General features: G+C 35.8%; 1 protein-coding gene and 1 long non-coding RNA gene across 11 annotated transcripts; both read left to right on the top strand.

The window, feature by feature from the left end:
- Positions 1-89: 89 nt before the first annotated feature.
- Positions 90-4,663, top strand: LOC113340222. 10 transcript variants are annotated; one of them, XR_003355408.1, is made up of 9 exons: positions 90-154; positions 317-492; positions 1,241-1,399; positions 1,486-1,577; positions 2,258-2,283; positions 2,418-2,603; positions 2,688-2,867; positions 3,290-3,353; positions 3,444-3,885. It is a non-coding gene; the product is annotated as an uncharacterized LOC113340222 (long non-coding RNA). The 10 variants fall into 10 exon arrangements; XR_003355404.1 differs by having other exon boundaries at positions 2,237-2,283; XR_003355400.1 differs by adding an exon at positions 4,400-4,663 and having other exon boundaries at positions 1,486-2,603; positions 3,444-3,714.
- Positions 4,664-12,070: 7,407 nt separating this feature from the next.
- Positions 12,071-13,036, top strand: LOC113339416. Its single transcript, XM_026584700.1, has 2 exons — positions 12,071-12,185; positions 12,285-13,036. The coding sequence occupies exons 1-2, from the start codon at positions 12,122-12,124 to the stop codon at positions 12,863-12,865; spliced, it is 645 nt and encodes a 214-aa protein (XP_026440485.1). The 5' UTR covers positions 12,071-12,121; the 3' UTR covers positions 12,866-13,036.
- Positions 13,037-18,131: the final 5,095 nt, after the last annotated feature.

The raw sequence follows: 18,131 nt of genomic DNA, 5'->3' as shown, positions 1-18,131 counted from the left end.
GTAGTCCTCAAACACATACTCATTCATGTAGTATCTCATACTATCTGCACTCTTTCCACACGTTTTCAACTTGATGTATTCGAGGTTGCAGATGCTGTTATATTGGAATTATCATAGCACCGGCGCTGAAATTTAATTCTCCAATCCAGCTCAGGTTTGTATTCTGGTTTTATCTCGTGAAATGCTAGCTTTCGCCTGCTTTATCCTTTAACTGTATAGTGTCATGTTAAACTTCATTTTTCTTTGTTGGACTCGCAACCTTGCGGAAGGTCGTGAATTAAGCATTCTTGTCTCTGGTTATTGTTATTCTTTTCAGATGTCAAGTCTCCCGGTGGTCTGAAGTATGTGGAGGCATTTGGTAGTGCACATATGATGTCAAGTCTCCTGGTGATCCTAAGACTTGTTTAGATGCCTATGGATTGTCCTCAGTGAACTTGCGTGAATGATATCTGCATTTGAAGACTCTGTGGTGTTTTTTATTATAAGTTAAAGGTGTGTACATGTTTCCTTGCAGCCATGCTCGCTTGATACTTCATAGATACACTCAATTGGATATCCATGGTGCCTGGGTTACTTGGTATAAATAAAAATGTTGATTCCACCTTCAGTTATAAACAGATTCTACTCCTTTTTGTTATCATTTAACTTACTCGCTCAAGGATTATGAAACCATTGAATTTAATAAGATTTTGCTATAAAATTATTGTGGTTGAGCTACTTTCATGAAGTTGTAACTTGTATATTCTGGTGAGAATAATTATGATTTTGAATTTAGGGAATCTCGGTGATTGCATTTTATATCTCGATTTTTTTCGCTTGCAAAATAAGTGAAACCCTAGATTTTATTTCTCTAATTATCGTGTACCTGTTTTTTCCACAAGGGTTTCGACTTATTTAACAAAGAATTCATATGTACATTTGAGATTTACAGATCAACATTTGTTATAAGACAAGCTTTCTATTGATTTGAACCTTTTACTGATTCTTAAAACTCCTGTTTGTTCGATTAGGTATTTCTAAAACTTATGTTTTGTTATTGGATTTTGTTACTCGTTCAGATGATTTTTGAGGATCAGGTTTGAGTTTTACATAGAATTTTGGTTTAAGTATAAATCTACTTGGGAATTTTATTTGATTGATGTGAATAATATGGTGATCATGTTTAATCTGGCAATGCTTTCGTGTAGGTTTAGTTTACGTTTTTTTAGAATAATTTCAGTTGGTTTTGCAATTTTTGCAGGTTTATCTCTCTTTATGTTGTTCTTTGGTATCTGCTTCGGTTGGGGCTTACCTTCATATTTTCTTCTAAAAATAGGAGACTTGCTCACAACATTTGAACATTCGCATGTATGGGATAGCACACATTGTGTGGCTAAGCATGGCTCCTGCATATGAGAAGGTAATTCTTGTTTCTTTTTGTTTTCTAATTGTTTTCTGAATTTTTAGTTTAGTATTTTATAGAAACTGTATGACTTGGTGACACAGAAGAAGAAAGTTGGTGTCTTAATGGCTTCTGGTCTCTTTCAAAGGGCTTCTATAAGTTCTCTTATTCAGCTTGCTATGGATATTGACTTTAGGTAAGTGTAGATGGATAAGCATTGTCGTGTCTGGCATAAATTAAATAGTGTCATCTGATCTTTTAAGGGTTTTGAATTGTGCAGTGTGGTTACAAGTTATAGGTGATAAAGAACTGGAGTTACTTTCTACAACTTTTAGTTCAGTGTTAAGTAAATATCTTAACAAGTTTTGTTGAACCTGATATTTACTTATAATGGGTAATGCATTAAGGTGTTAAATTCATTAAGGAACTACGAGCTCTCAAAAGTGCATTTCTGTGGTTAGTCACATTTCAGTCAATTATAGTATTTTTCTGATTTGGGTTGGTCAATCATGGGATGAGATTGTATATGAGGGACCAGTGGCTTCCCAACCTTGAGCATTAAAGAAATCATCTGTTAGTCGGCTGCAATTATACAAAACATGATTCAAACTGTAGATTAGTGTAGACAATGTGGTTGTGCTACTCTAAACTTAATCGGCATAGTACATTTGCATGGTTTTCTATGAATGTGATGTTGTTTCTTTACTTCACATACAGCTGCACCTAATCAGCCTATTATGGTTATTTGTGCCCTTCAAAGACTTTTTTTCCTTCCCATTTTTCGCACTATTTGTTAATTTTGTAATTCTACCATGTTGTTTAGCTCTTGAAAAGATTGTTTTGTAACTAATACAGCTGTCATATTCTACTACGAAGAGATAACAGATATATACATGCCCAAGGTTAGGTTTATAATCTCTTTCTCATGTTCTATTACCTTCTGAAAAGCACATGTGAAAGGGCAATAATGCAATTGAGGAGCAGTCTTTCTGTTGTGGAGACTATTCTAACTATATTACTTATTCATGGTATTCAGGATCAAGGCTCAGAAGCACCTAGTGGAAATGGGTTCATTGCTTATAAAAGTGCAGGTTGTTATATGGTAGTAATTGTTGTAGATCAGCTTACTAGCATTGACGATAAGCATTCTGCATCTGTTACTAGGGGATTCTCTGCACAACTACTTATTATTGCATAAGCTAATGCGGAGAATAACATTAAGGTAATAACTTTTTGTTCACAATATTTCTTGAAAGAACTTATAAATTGTCCAGACGTCTCACGGCTGTTGTAATTGCTGATGAAGCTGCTGTACCTAAAAGAAAAGTATCGAAACCTGTTCATAAGAAGGTAGCTGTGAATCCCAAGCCGTAGGCGGCAATTGAAATTAGCCCCGATGCGGAAGAGTTTAAGAATTAAAAACCTCAGAGAAAGCATCAAGAAAAACAGTGCAAAACTTAACTGCATGTTATCTGCTCGTACCAAGGTAGGTCTCTCAGAAACTTCACTATCCAATTTCATTGTCGTACTAATTTCTAACAGGCTATATATAAATGTTGTTCTTTCTATCATTTTGCTAATTATATAGACATATCATGACCTCATTCATGCTAATAATATATATATTGTTCTTTTTGAATATTTTTGTTCATTTCTCTCTGGTTTTATACCTGGGATTAGCTATTTAAATATTGTGGATTTTGGCTTTTTTTACGAAATTATATTGACCTTCCTTGTGATATGGTATCAGAACTAGCTTCCTCAGTTCTTACTACTAACTTTAAAAGGTAGTTAGTGGTTGACACTTTTTGCTTGATTCTGTTAGCTTTTAGTGGATTTGCAATGGTGAATACTTCTCTTTACTGTCTCAAAGATGATTGGTTACCATGGATTAACAACTGGGTGCAGGAGAGCTTGACGAGGTTTTAGACGGCAAAAAGAGGCCCATTCCAGTGCTGTAGTTCTTGAGAGTGTATGATCCCAAAATTATATCTCTGTATTGTGATAATCGATCTAGTTCTATGAATCAATAGTTTATGTGTATCTTGTGTGTATTTTACAGATTGGTGACATTCCCGGAGCTGATATGAGACCTCCAGTAAACAGGCTCTTTGTTTGTAAGCTTAATCCCAGTTACCAAAGTGAATACTTTTTATGACTTGGCTGCTATTTGCTTTCGTGGCGGATATTATGCTTCTATTTGTTTTAGACGTTAAAGATTTTGATTTTTGAGATTTGCTTTTGATTTGTTGATTGTATTCGGGTGTATAAGGAAATGTTGGATTGACCCTCCCCAAGGGAGATTTGAAGGATGTCGATGAGGAAGTGGCCAAGTATGAGCTATGTTACCTGGTTATATTTTATCTGGTGTTTGGGCTGGAAGTACTTTGTCTACTATAGTTTATTTGAAATACTTGTTAAAGTTAAAACTCACCACCGTGAATCCATGAAGGCACTACATAAAACAGATACTGTGTTATGATATTCAGAATCCCTTATCCAAATTTATGTCAACTTGCTCCACTATGTAGTTTGAATCCAGTGTTTAAACCAGATATGCTTGTTTAATACTGATTGAGATTATTGTTGAGAAACTTTGAGATTGTGGTGTTGATGAAAACCTTAGAAAATGAGCATGAAAATCCCTAATTAAACCTAGATGATAGTGGTTGTTAATCTTGTTTCATGTACACTGAATACCGTAGTTCACAAAGCTTTCCACTCTTCAAATTTACTGTTAGCCTCCTCAGTCTATAGTCTATGCTGCTATGTGTTATCTCTTAGACTTAGTCCAGGTGCTACCTTACTGTTTATGCTTTTAGAGCTGTTGTGTGTTTGCCTAGCCATGATTCATTTATCCTGATACGCCTAACTTGAATATCTTACGTGCTAGATTGCCACTCCTACTCTTGGTTATACTGTATTGACATATGTTGCTTGCTTCTAAATACTGGAGGTCTTGAAAATAGTTTGAGATTGAGGACTTGAAAATGTTACTGAACCCTGAATCTTTTGCAGAAAAATTAATGCTGCTGTCGATTTCTAAAGGAAATTATAGGCTGGTGTTTGTGGAAGGGTTGTTTGCTGATTTTCCCCCATCAGAGACAATCTTTATTATCTTATTTTTTCTTCATAACAAGTAGTAATATCTTTTTTTTTTAACAATGTTGATAGCTTAGAATTGCGATGCAATGGGTGGTATGTAGAATAACTATGTTGACAGTTAGATGTATATTTTTTTGAATATTTGAATGTATACAATAATGTTTACAGTCTTGAATTTTGTTAAATTAGATTTGGATTTCAACATGTAAACATGCAATTATAAGAATTTTTAACACTGTTTTGATGTGGGTAAACCTTAGGTAAAATCTCACAAAAACCCTGTTTTTTTACTTCCAAAATATCTTTGTCAGCTGGCAAACAGTTCTTTGAAGACACAAAATTGAACCAATTGTGGCGAAGGTGGAGCTTTGCTCATCACATTTCCAGTGGATTTTTACTTTCATTTGTTAATACGATCAAGAGTTTGCGGTTTAACATGTAGCACCTTTTTGTGCCTCTGATCACTTGGTCAGTAAAGCCAAATGGAATCTCAGACGATTACGGACGTCAGAGCCAAAGAAAAGATCACAAGTTATTTAGGTGTGGCGGATGTCTCACACGAGGAATTGTATGTGCAGGATTTTGAAACGGTTATTTGCGTAAATTATTAGCAACATTATCCGGGGTCGATTATGTTTCGCCAGGTTTTAGTAACGTTTATAAATGTTGCCATTTCGAAACTACGTGTGCTGGTGAATAATACGTGCTGGAACCTAAGAACTGTTTAATTTTTGATTCCCTTGCGGCCATTAAAAAGAAGGGGATACTGTTCTGAAACCTACCCATAGATCACACATTTTGAAAATTCACATTCTTTTCCTATATGATAAAAAGAGGGGGATACTGTTCTGAAAATTCACATTTTGAAAACTCGAGGGAGTATCGATTTTCTGTCAAACTATATGATAAAAAAATTGATTTATTAATTGTGATTAAAATATTGGATTAGTTTTGGAAATCAACAAAAATATATATGCACTTTTATAATAAGCGTGCCAGAAATGTGCACATTATTTTAATCCCCAAACATCTATTTCATCTCTGCCAGTAGATATGTTTTGTTGGGTAATCTAGTGACATTGCCTGTAAATTGACATAGTTGGAATGTACTGAGTCTACTGACAAATTTTAATAAATTCTAATCAAACTGATCCACAAAAATAGAGTAATCTAAATAGCAACCCCATGTTCATCTTCTCCTACCAAATAATAAATTTTATTTTAAGCAATGTTTAGTTTTCCATGTCGGCCATGCTAGACGTGTTAGTGCTACACAAAATTACAAAAAGAATAAAAATAATCTATTAATTTTGAGTAAACTATTGGATTAGTTTTGGAAATCAATATATATATATTGCGCAAATTATTGAAAAATATATTCGTCAATTGATACGTCTTCTGGGTACATCCGGTGATATTGTCTTTTGGGTACAGCTAGTGATATTATTTGGTTTAGTTTATTAATTTTCGACAAATTTCAAGTAGTGTTTAGTTTTCATTAGTTTTCCATCTCTCTCAATTGATATATTTCTTTTTTTTTTGGTATAAGTCGACAAAGTTGGAATATTTTTTTACCAAATTTTCCAAAGAGAATAAAAATAAGAGTTAGTTTTGGAAATCCCAAATATATAGTATGCATTTTTTATAATAAGAGTCCCTGAATTGTGCACATCATTTTAATCCTCAAAATCTATTTCATATCTGTCAGTAGATACGTTTACTGGATACATCTAGTGATCCATTTTTATAATAAGCATGCCAGAATTGCGCATACTATTTTAATCCTCAAAAATCTATCTTATCTCCGTCGGGTTAGTTTTCCGTCTCTGTCAACCTACCGGCCATACTAGACGTGTCAGTATATACTATATATATACCAGTAAGAGAAGTACTGATTTTCTATATAATAAGATAAAAATAATTTTGATCAAATTATTGGATTGGTTGTTGAAATTAATCTACACATGCATTTTATAATAGGCGTGCCAGAATCGTGCACATTATTTTAATCCTCTTAATTTATCTTTGTCGGTAGATACGTTTTTTTTGGATACATCTAGTTTCGGTATTTCTAGTGACATACTGACATTCCCTATAAGTTGACAAAGTCGGAGTGTGCCGACAAATTTCAAGTTTCTAGACAACTCATGTTCATCTTCTGCTCCCAGTTGAGATAAACTAAGGCTAAGTCATATGGTCTTCTAATCTAGCACTAGATTAGCAGTCCACGTCAGTTAGGACAATCTCCTGAATTTTATGGGAGTGCTAATCTAGCAGTTAGATTAGCAGTTCATGTCAGCTGGGATCACTGTCCAGCGCTGTTTGGTTCAGCGCTTTAAATTTTAGACGTCAGATCAAATTTTGTGATTTTTGTGATCCGCAGATTTTTGTGAGCGCTGAACGGTTCAGAGCTAAGGTCACTTTTTGAACGCTGAACTATTCAATGCTTCAATCTCGCTGCTAGTTGAACTACGAGCACATGGCAGGAGAGAGAACTAGTGTTAACTTTTAGGCCACACTTTTTTTTTGAATTACAACACTTAACTCTCAATCTAGTCCATAGGACTCAGCCTAATATCGACTAAGATTAGAAGATAAAATAAGGTGACATTTTCCTCACAAAACCTTAGTACACCACTAAATGTCTAAATCTAGTCTGATGTTTTTAATTTTCATCAACAAATATCGGATAGAACAGGAAATGAAATAGACAATTACGTGAGTAATTTTACCATCAATCTTTAGGAAAGTTGTATATGGTTCCAAGAGATTTCTCTTTTTTGAGTGCAAATTAAAAATCTTAGATAAATGGTTCCAAGAGATTTTTCTTCTTTAGGTCCATTTCAAAAAATTTAGATTACCGGCGAGTTCAAAAATACTACCAAGGGAAAAGGGGCTATTTTACATTTCCTCCCCTCCCAACATCGCTAATTAGCGTTTTCTCGTTAAAAAGATTGAAATTAGTGAATCCTCTCCTCGTTAGTTTTTCCATCCACTACTCGGTTAGCTGAGTCAGCGAAAATATACGCGTGGCTAAATTCCACACGTGTCAGATAAAGTTACCAAAATACCCTCATCTATTCCCATAAATTATACCAAAGACATAATCCCATTCACACCGAAATTGATTTTCATCGATTGATTTGTGAGCAACAGATACATGAAAAACCCAAAAACTATTACTATGAATTCTTGGGTTTGATCGATGAGAAGATGTTGATTAACAGGAAGGAAGATTCGAGTTCTTCACAAATTCTCTCTTCCATTATCCATTTGAATGGTGTGAATAGCAACCCAAATCATATGGTCTCTAATTAGGTTGAATGAGAGAGAACTGTTCTTCCCTTTTCTCTCAATTCACCCCCATTTTTCTCTACTGTTATATGAATCCAAGCTATTGTTGGTGAAGATTCGGAGAGAAGATTCAGACCAATTAATTTGAGAGACTCATTGAAGAAGACTAAGATTTAGAGATACAGAATCAATGAAGAATATGGGTTTTGAATCTGGTGATGTAGTCAAGAATCAGTGAAGAAGAATCGACGCTACCATGAAAGAAAAGGATGAGTTTGTCCTGAATTTGATGTTGCCGCAGTGGGTCTGAGAAAAATTTTCTGAAATTGAGCGAATTTTTTTTTTTTACAATTGAATCGATACCTTTATCTGCTTCTACATCTGTAGTATGTATTTTCATCGATGGAGGTGGTAGTGCTTGATTTGAAGATGGTGCTGGTAGGTTTTCTGTGTTTGAAGATGGTGCTGATAGGTTTTTGGGTTTTTTAATTTTGAAATCAGGGTTCTTCAATTTTAAGGAAGAAATTAGGGAATGGTAATGGCGTACTGGTGCCGGAGGAGGATAACATGTGGTGTGGTATTTTTACAGGGTATTCTGGGAAAATCACGAAACAGGTGTACAATCTACACCATGTGTGCATAATCTATGCCACGCGTGCACAAGTGCTGACTCAGCTAACCGAGTAATGGATGGAAAAACTAACGAGGAGAGGATTCACTAATTTCAATATTTTTGGGGAGGAAACGCTAATTAGCGATGTTGGGAGGGGAGGAAACGCAAAATAGGCCAAGGGAAAAATAAGAAACCATCACTCAATGATTGTTTAAAAAATCATTTTTCTTATTAAGCCTATCAATAAGACATAAAAATAAACCTAAAGGGCCTATAGAGCATTCACCCCCTACCACTAAAATTCATCCAAGAAACTCTACCTAACTCAAAGCCGTTCTAGGCCCAAGATGAACATTCTAACCTGGAATTGCCAAGGCATTAACAATCCAACTTCTATTCAACACCTACAGGGCCTAGTATCATTGCATAAACCCGATATGATATTCCTTTCAGAAACTTTAGAAAATGACCGACATATGTCAAATCTAGCTCGATCGCTTCAATTCCAAAACCTAATCTCTGTTCCTAAAGTAGGTCGTAGAGGTGGACTTTGTCTTATGTGGAAAAACCTAAATATTCGGATTCTTCTTCAGTACCACAGTTACATTCACGTCATCATTACTCCACCTGGCCCAGCACAACCGTGGCTATGTACCGGCATATACGGCCCTCCTCATCCAGACGCAAAAATAGATTTTTGGCAAGATTTCCCAACAATCTTCCCAAATACCAACAACTCAACTCCTTGGCTCCTAATAGGGGACTTTAATGACATAATGGATCAATCGGAAAAAAAAGGTGGCAGACTAGTCACTTATAGTCAGACTCAACCGTTCATAACAATGATCGACCAAATGGGTTTTATCGATCTAGGATTTCGAGGAGATCCATTCACTTGGACGTAAAGACAACATCATTGAAAGACTAGATAGAGCAATCACAACGCAACACTGGCGAACATCGAATCCTCATGCAGGAGTCACCCACCTTCCAAGGATTGCATCAAATCATGCACCTATCCTGCTACACACCAAAGCAATAGACTGGCAAGGGCAAATTTTTTTTACAAGTTTGAGCATTTATGGCTGACACATCCACAAATCAAGAAAATCGTGGAAACCGCCTGGACACAACAAAGCGACTCAGATTCTGCCATGGATCTTCAACTCAGGGTAATCACAACGGGGAAAACACTAATGGAATGGAACAAAGACACTTTTGGTCATCTTCCAAAGTTAATTCGCAATTCAACAACACAAATACAAATCGCTCAACATCAATGTGTTATCCACATCGGAGAAGAACTAAATTTTTGGAAAAATCGCGAGAAGGAGCTACGCAATCATCACCTAACCTTACTTCAATGCCATGCAACATACTGGCATCAAAGGTCCAGAATTCAATGGCTCCAATCAGGAGACAATAATACAACCTTCTTCCATACCAAGGCAACCATCCACCGGAGCCGCAACAACATAAAGCAATTACATGATCAGCAAAACAACTGGGTCAGTGATAAAGATCAAGTGATCCAATTCATCCTTGATCATTTCACCAGTCAATATACGGCCCCAAACACAACTCTAGACGAGGAACTCTTTGAAGCAGTAGCTCCACGATTGACATTTTCACAATGTGACCAGCTCTCGAAGACCGTAACGGTAAAGGAAATCAATCAAGCATTGTTCTCCATCAACTCTGAAAGTGCTCTTGGTCCAGATGGATACACGAGTAAGTTTTTTAAAGTTTTCTGAGACACCACTCATCTTCAATTAATTGCTATGGTTCGTAGTTTTTTCGATAACTTGAATATCCACCGTCTCATGAATCATACAAACATCACTCTTATCCCAAAAGTAAACAACCCAACAAAACCATCCCAATTCAGACCTATAAGCCTATGCAATGTCACCTACAAAATCATCTCAAAAATCCTAGTCAACCGCTTACGTCCTCTTTTACCTTTCTTAATAAGTCCATATCAGAGTGCTTTTGTCCCCAAGAGATCAATACATGATAATATCACAATTGCCAGTGAACTATTTCATCACATCAAAACATCATCAACCACTAAAACCCTCAAAATAGCTCTCAAACTTGACATCCAAAAAGCTTATGATAGCCTTGACTGGGGATTCATCAAAAAGGCTTTTACAAAATTAGGTTTTCCGTCAATATTTGTGGAATATATCATGTTATGTATCAAATTGGTAACTTACTCAGTCAACGTCAATGGTACACCGTATGGATTCATTACTCCTACCAGAGGCATAAGACAAGGTGATCCCATATATTCCCACATTTTCATTATATGTGCAGAAATACTTTCAACAAATCTTGCCAAACTAGAAGTAGATAACTCAATAGATTCAAAGGAAGAGGAAGGAACGACATCATTCTTTGAGGACTAGGTCCCGGGGTTTTTCTGCATTTGCGGTTTCCTCGTTAACAAAATTTCTGGTGTCTGTGTTATTTCATTTTCCGCATTATATTGTTTAACTATATAATTGAAATAATACAGGTTGTGCATTAAAGTTTAATCGATTAGAGACCCGACCTTGCGGTTGTTGATTTCATTGATTAACATTTGGACATTGGTCTTTGGTACCGTCCAAATTATTCCTTGTATTTGATAAAAACTCACTATTGTTTTTAGCTTGAGTAAAAATCAAATCAAGAGAGAGATATTAACTTCTTGAGATACTTTTATCTAGATTGAGTCTGACTGTCTAGTTGATTCTCTAGCAAAGTATGTCGGAGTTAGTCCATACAGATTGCTAAGCGAAATATTGGGTTGTGTTTTTAGACCCCCGCTTTTTCATCACTCCTGACGCACGCGATGACGTCACGAGAATCATACTTAACATGTGAAGTCAAACGCGATGACAATGTGGGCGCGAAAAGATCGTACTCCCAGATCCGAAATAAGGGGTTTTATTAGCTGTGCTCCACTATGTAACCTCCCTAGTTATAAAAGGGACTAGAAGACATTGTACGCAAGAGAGACTTTTTTGATGGTTTTAAGTGAGAAATTTAGGAGAGAGAAAGTTGTTTATTCTCCAAGTTAGGGTTTCTCCATATTATATTTGTGAAAGTTCATGTTCTTAATATCAATACTTAGAATTTTTACATGATGTCTTAGATTTCTGTCATAATATTACTTGGGTGTAGTTTGTGGGATTCCCTACAACTACACAGCAACTTGTTTGCATCTTCCAAGATCCTAATTGTTATAGGCATCCAAATCTAAAAATCATAATTTCATCATCCATCAGAGAAGAAAACAAAAATATTGGTTTAAATTATTTACGACAATAAGTTGTTGATGTGACCTATGTTGTAAAAGGGGTGTGCCTCCCACTAGGCATAGGACCAGCGCCCAGCAAAAAAAGGCGCCAAGGCGAGGCGATATGACCAATTATTTTTCTTAATTTTTTCTGGACGCCTATGGCGCCTAGAGAGCGCTTAATCCCTAGGCCAGGCCAGGCGATGGGCTTGGCGCCTCGCCTCGCCTAGCGCCTTTTATAACATAGGTTGTGACCGCTCCATCTGATGGCGACACAGAGGGGAAGTAATTGTTTTCGAATATGATCCAAGGATAAGATGATTAGGTTTAATAAAAATATGTGCACACACTGTGAATTTCTTTTTTATATTACATTGAGATCCCCATATTCTACTATTTAACACCATGACCATGTCACATTTCTAAAACACCGCTTGTAAACATGAAAACAAGTAGTAGGATTAATCATCTCTTTGCAGCACTAATTTGCATCTCCTCATTCACCCGTAAGTTTCTCTGATAAAAAGAGTGATTTAAGATTTGTTATATAATTCCTCTTCGCTGACTGCGATTAATCATTTCATGTCCATTTTTTTTTTCTGCAGAGATGGCGTCTGCCTGGCTAAGTATTTGTGCTCCTGGCGATGATTATATTGAGAGAAACTACAATCCTATACCCGGAGACAAATGTGGCTCTTGCCCAGCTTGGTGCAACAGTAAATGTAGTAGCATTGGTCTTTTCATGGTCCAAAATGAGTGTCGAATAGTTCGTGCAGATATGGATTGTCAGTGTTGCTGCGGTAAAGTAGCACCGACCGGACCTTCTCCACCTCCAACGACAACCCCATTTTCCCCAGGTGAAATGGAGAATGTATGTACTACTGAACAAAAATCGATACTTATTCCACGCGGAGAAGCCAGAGATTGCCCATTTAATCCTCTATGTGAGGCCAAATGTAAGGAGCTAGGCAGATCTAGTGCAAGGTCAGAGTGCTGGGGATCCAGTAGAGATTTCAAAGAAGGTTCATATAGGTGGTATGAGCAGTGTTGTTGTGGATATGTGCTCCCACCACCTTGCTGTGGATGTTGCCCCATGGACATCAATATTCAGATATCGGTAAAATCAGGTGGGGATGTCAAAGTAGCAACACCATCGACGTCATCGTTTCCGGGTCTTAGCTGGTAATGCAGTGCTTGATAGTTGCTCTAGTTAATTAACTTCCTGTATCTTATTTTCCTTTCCAAGAAACTGCAACCGATCCTAGTTTGCAGTATGTTGATCTTGATTGTACTTGATTGATGTTATGGGCTTGCTGATATATGAAAAAGGAAGAACTTGTTTCGAATGTTGTATGTGAAAAACTACTGTCAGACCCTTTTTTGAGTTTTTTCCACTGAGAAACCTACGGGCGTAGAATCTCATTACCGCATCCATATTATTTACTCTTCACATTCTTAAGCCAATATTTTTAAAATTGTATTTGGTTGAGATTTTTAATGGCCAATCTACCCTCTTCTTCAAAGACACGGACAGAGAGAAAAATAGATCGACTGAGAAGTGAAAGCAGCTGATATTTTCCGACTGAAGAACTTTTGATTTTGTAAGCTGATTCTCTCTTGGTTTTTTAGGTTGCACCGTTTCCCTCTGATTTTACGATCTCTTTTTTGTTTCCAGGTTTTCAGATCTATGTTTCCTTTTGTAGCGATATTCTTAACAGGGAAGGATCTCTGTGATTTGGGAGGTGATTTTTGTGACCGATTTCGTTTTTTTTTTTCCTCTTGTTATTAGATTTGATTTCAATTTCTAATTTCGATTTAACAACCCTAATTATTATTGTCATTAATTTTAATTTCAAATACAGCTGCGGAAGTATGAAATCTAATTAGGTTTTGACTTTGATTTCGATTTCTCCCTCTTTTGTTGTTGATTAGTTTTGTTTTGTTTCTAATTAAAATCTAATACGTTTTGGATTTGTGGTTTTTTTTTTTCTGTTTCTAGGCTTACATAATGGAGCTTGAAACACCAGCTTCTCTAGCAAAGAATGAACGAAGTACTAATGAACATGTACTTACACAAATCTATAATAACTGAATTATGATGTCCAACTGAAACTCTGAGACATATCACGTTTTTAATTGTGAGATATGAAGAAATGTTGTCTTGATTAATATATTTGGTCACTTTTCCCTTGTATTGCTTGTCAAATAAGAACTTCTTGCTCCAACGTGATGATTGTCTAGTATTTGTACTCATATATCTAGTTTATGGAAAATTAGGGAAGATGAACTGGATTAACTTGGATTGACATATTTTGTCTAAATGGTGCAGAATTTATTTGAAAAACTTGATTTAAATTTTTTTAGTCACTTTTCCTTAATAATACTACCTCTATTATTAGTCTTCTCGATAATTCACTGAATGATACAAATTCTTCATAAAACTTAGTCATTTTAGACTTTACTTTAACCCATATTGTTGATTTTTCACGTGTGATGATGAAATTGGGTGCTTGTAAAATTGGCTTAGTCTTGTTAGAAGCTTTTTTACTAGATTGAAGTGACAACTATAATTTTTGGTTACAGGAACATGTGATTTGTTTACCGGCAATTGGTTAAGAGATCCATTGGCTTGAGTATATGATTTTTTAGATTTAATTCCATGCTATTGTTTTATTGGATCGATAAGGTGTGTTTGTGCTGTTGTTTCATGTATAGGATATCCAAAGGAAGTAGGAGAAGGGAAGGAAAAGTTGGTGTCTGTTAGTGGAAATCGGTGATAGGTGAAAGATGTTTGAGGTCTCCCGCCCCACATTTACAAATTTTGTCTTATGTATATCTTTCTGCTACCAATAACCTATTATACAACTATAAAAATTAATGCATAACCTACTACGCAACTGAAAAAATGACTGCATAATTTATTATTCATTTAATTTTTGTAGAAATGTGAATTTTTAGATTTATACATGTGTTTAGTGGTGTATAATTAATCAAATTAGTGGATGCATGAACCAAAATGTGGTTACATAATATGTTATGCTTCTTTTGCCGTGACTGCATAATGTGTCATGCATCATTTATTTTTTTTAGTTAGAATGTTATTTTTTTATATAGGCATATACATCATTTTAGTGGTTGCATAACCTAACTAGTGGATGCATAAACCAAAATATGGTTGCATAATTTGTTATGCATTCTTTGTGGTGTGTGCATAATGTGTTATGCATCCTTTATGGTGGCTGCATAATGGTAATGTATCCAGTTTTCGAAATTTCTCCCTAAAATGATAATCACCTCCGCTTTTTTCGTAAAAAAATCAAATTCGATATTGTTGTTTGTACTCGTTTTGTAGAGTTTTTGATAAGCTTTCCAACGAGATAAAATCTGTAAAATTCCAAGTCACGTTTTTTTAGATGTGTTATATTCAAGTTTTCATACCAATTATACCCCTAAAAAATTATGACACATAACGAGTTATGCAAACAGTTTAATGAGAAGATAGAAAATCCGAGACTTCTTTGTTTTATAAATAGAAACATTAAGGGTAACTATGTCTTGTTACTCTCTTTTTATATTTTTAAATAATTATGGATGTGAAGGTAGTTAAAAAATATGTTGAGCCTAACAATAAGAATAATATTTTTTTGGGCCTTAGCCTAATTTCCCCATGTTGCATTCAACTGTAAATTGTGTTTGTTTAGTCAATTAACCATAAACTCATCCCTTTCATGGCGCACAGAGTAATTTAGAGATCTTATGGTTCCAGTTCAATTAGGACGCACTTGGGAGTTCCAAAACACCAAATGCGTGTTGTGAAAAATAGATTCTTGAGATTCTACGAATCCTATGTTGGCTTCTGCTGAGAATAGAGGATGGTTTTTGGTAATCGGATAGTTACAAGTAAAATATTCCTATAAAATTCTTTTGTTACTTCTAAAATTACTCAAGCTGAGTGCCATCTCTTATCTCTGACTCATCTCTTTACAAAAGAGTACCATTACAGCAACCTATCCTACATAATTTTAGGATCGTGTTCGATTTTTACTTTATCGTGAAAAGGTGAACAAAGTCTGAAAAGATCAACAAACTATAACTTCGAGATTTCTAATCTCACACGACACCACCCAATATTTCGCTTACCAATTTGTATGGACAAACTCCAATATACTTTTTATGAGAATCAACTAGATAGTTAGACTCAATCAATAAAAAGATATATCAAAGAGTTTATATCTCAATCTCTCGATTTGATCTTTACTCAAGCAAATGGAAATCTACGAGTCTTTATCAGAGAGAGATAACTTGGACGGTACCAAAGACCAATGTCCAAGGATCAATCAATATCAATCAACAACCAAAGGTTGGATTTTGAATTAATGATCTTTAACGCACATCCTGTATTATTTCAATTAAATAAAAAATATAATGCGGAAAATAAATAACACAGACACCAGAAGTTTTGTTAACGAGGAAACCGCAAAAGTAGAAAAACCCCGGGACCTAGTCCAGATTGAATACACATTGTATTAAGCCGCTACAGACACTAGCCTACTCCAAGCTAACTTCAGACTTGACTATAGTTGAACCCCAATCAGTCTCCCACCGATCCAAGGTACAGTTGTACTCCCACGCCTCTGATCCCAGAAGGATACTGCGCACTTGATTCCTTAGCTAATCTCACCCACAACTAAGAGTTGTTGCAACCCAAAATCGCAGACTTGATGATAATCAAATCTATCTCACATAGAAAAGTCTATCAAAGGATAAATCTGTCTCCCACAGAAAAACCCTAGATTTTGTTCCGTCTTAAGATAAAAAAATCAAGGTGAACATGAACCAATTGATAATGCGGTCTTATATTCCAGAAGTACATCCTAGATTAATCGATCACCTTTCAACAATCCTTCTTGACTACACAAGCGGATTGTCGAGGAATCACAAACAGAGAGACAAAGATGTTTGTGACTTCTTTACCTTGCCTATCGGAGAACTCTCACGATCTCAATCCAATCAATAGATTGTACTTGTACGATAGAAGATGCAAGATCATATCACACAACTACGATAAAAGTAGTATCGGTTTGGCTTCACGATCCCAATGAAGTCTTTAAGTCGTTAACCTGGTTTTAGAAAAGAAAACCAAAGGTTAAAGGAGAATCGACTCTAGCGAGCGCACTAGTATCACACAGACGTGTGGGGATTAGTTTTGCACAATGCTAGATGTCTCCTTTATATAGCCTTCAAATCAGGGTTTTGCCTTAGTTACAAAGCAATCCATATTCACTGTTAGATGAAAACCTAATTTAGATTCAAGCTAATATTTCACAACCGTTAGATCGAAAACTTAGCTTGTCACACACACTTGGGTAGACGTTTACTGTGTTTCTGAAAACCATGCCCAAACGTGTACGTGTATGTTGGTTCAACATAGTAACCCAAAATGCTAACCATATGAGCTATTCATATTAACCTAGTTCTTCTTCACCATAACTAGTTCAATTGACTCAAATGAACTAGTTAGAGAGTTGTTCAATTGCTATGAGATCTTATGTAACTACACAAGACACAATTGAAACAAAGATGATTCGATTCGATTGAATCGACTCATGAACTTTATAGCCACGGTTTGCATAAAGCATTCCTTAGTAATTTAAGTTGCACGTTCAGAGCACATCTTTAGATCATAACCACTTAAGATCACAAACAAGTTCGTGGACTTAAGGAAACCGGCAGAGTTTTCCAAACTCAGCAGAAAATATCGGCAAAGAGACTTCCGCCAGTTCGCGGACTAAACACGCAAACGAGGTTTTAGAAAATCCCAGCAGAAATGCTCGGCAAGAGAACTTCCGTCAGTTCGCGGACTTGGAAAATCCAATTCCTCCGGTTTCTTTCAATCAACAAAGTTCGAAAACTTCGGATTAAGGAATACATGGTTATGTAATCTAAACTCTCATTCCAATCATTGAAACATTCCCAGAGGACGTTATATAACCGTTATTCACAGACCGTTTCACGTCAGAGCAATTCTTAAAGTAATAGAAACTTTTCATGACTTTCGTCACTAGGTGAAGATAAATTTGATCAAAGCGAAACGCTTTACCAACACACGATTTCGAGAAAAAGATAGGTAGTGAATACTCAACTCGAAATGTCAAATGTGTATGATCCAGTCTATATAGTATACGACTTTTTGTCTCATAAGAAGTAGGAGATAAAATAAATAGACTTCTGAGTGATAGATAAGTTCAAGTCTCCACATACCTTTTTGTTGATGAATTTCCACGGTTCCTTGAGTAGATCTTCGTCGTTGTATGATGAATCTCCATGAAGTCCTTGAGCTCAACTACACTTTTCTATCCTAGTCCGAGACTTAGCTATAATAGACTAGAAATCAAGACTCATAGTTTTGATCACTAACTTTGACAAACATGCTTGATATAGGAACGCATGCG

This window comes from Papaver somniferum, unplaced genomic scaffold (genome assembly GCF_003573695.1).
Source record: "Papaver somniferum cultivar HN1 unplaced genomic scaffold, ASM357369v1 unplaced-scaffold_21, whole genome shotgun sequence".
NCBI classification, from domain to species: Eukaryota; Viridiplantae; Streptophyta; class Magnoliopsida; order Ranunculales; family Papaveraceae; genus Papaver; species Papaver somniferum.
This window is presented reverse-complemented; position numbering and strand designations above follow the sequence as displayed.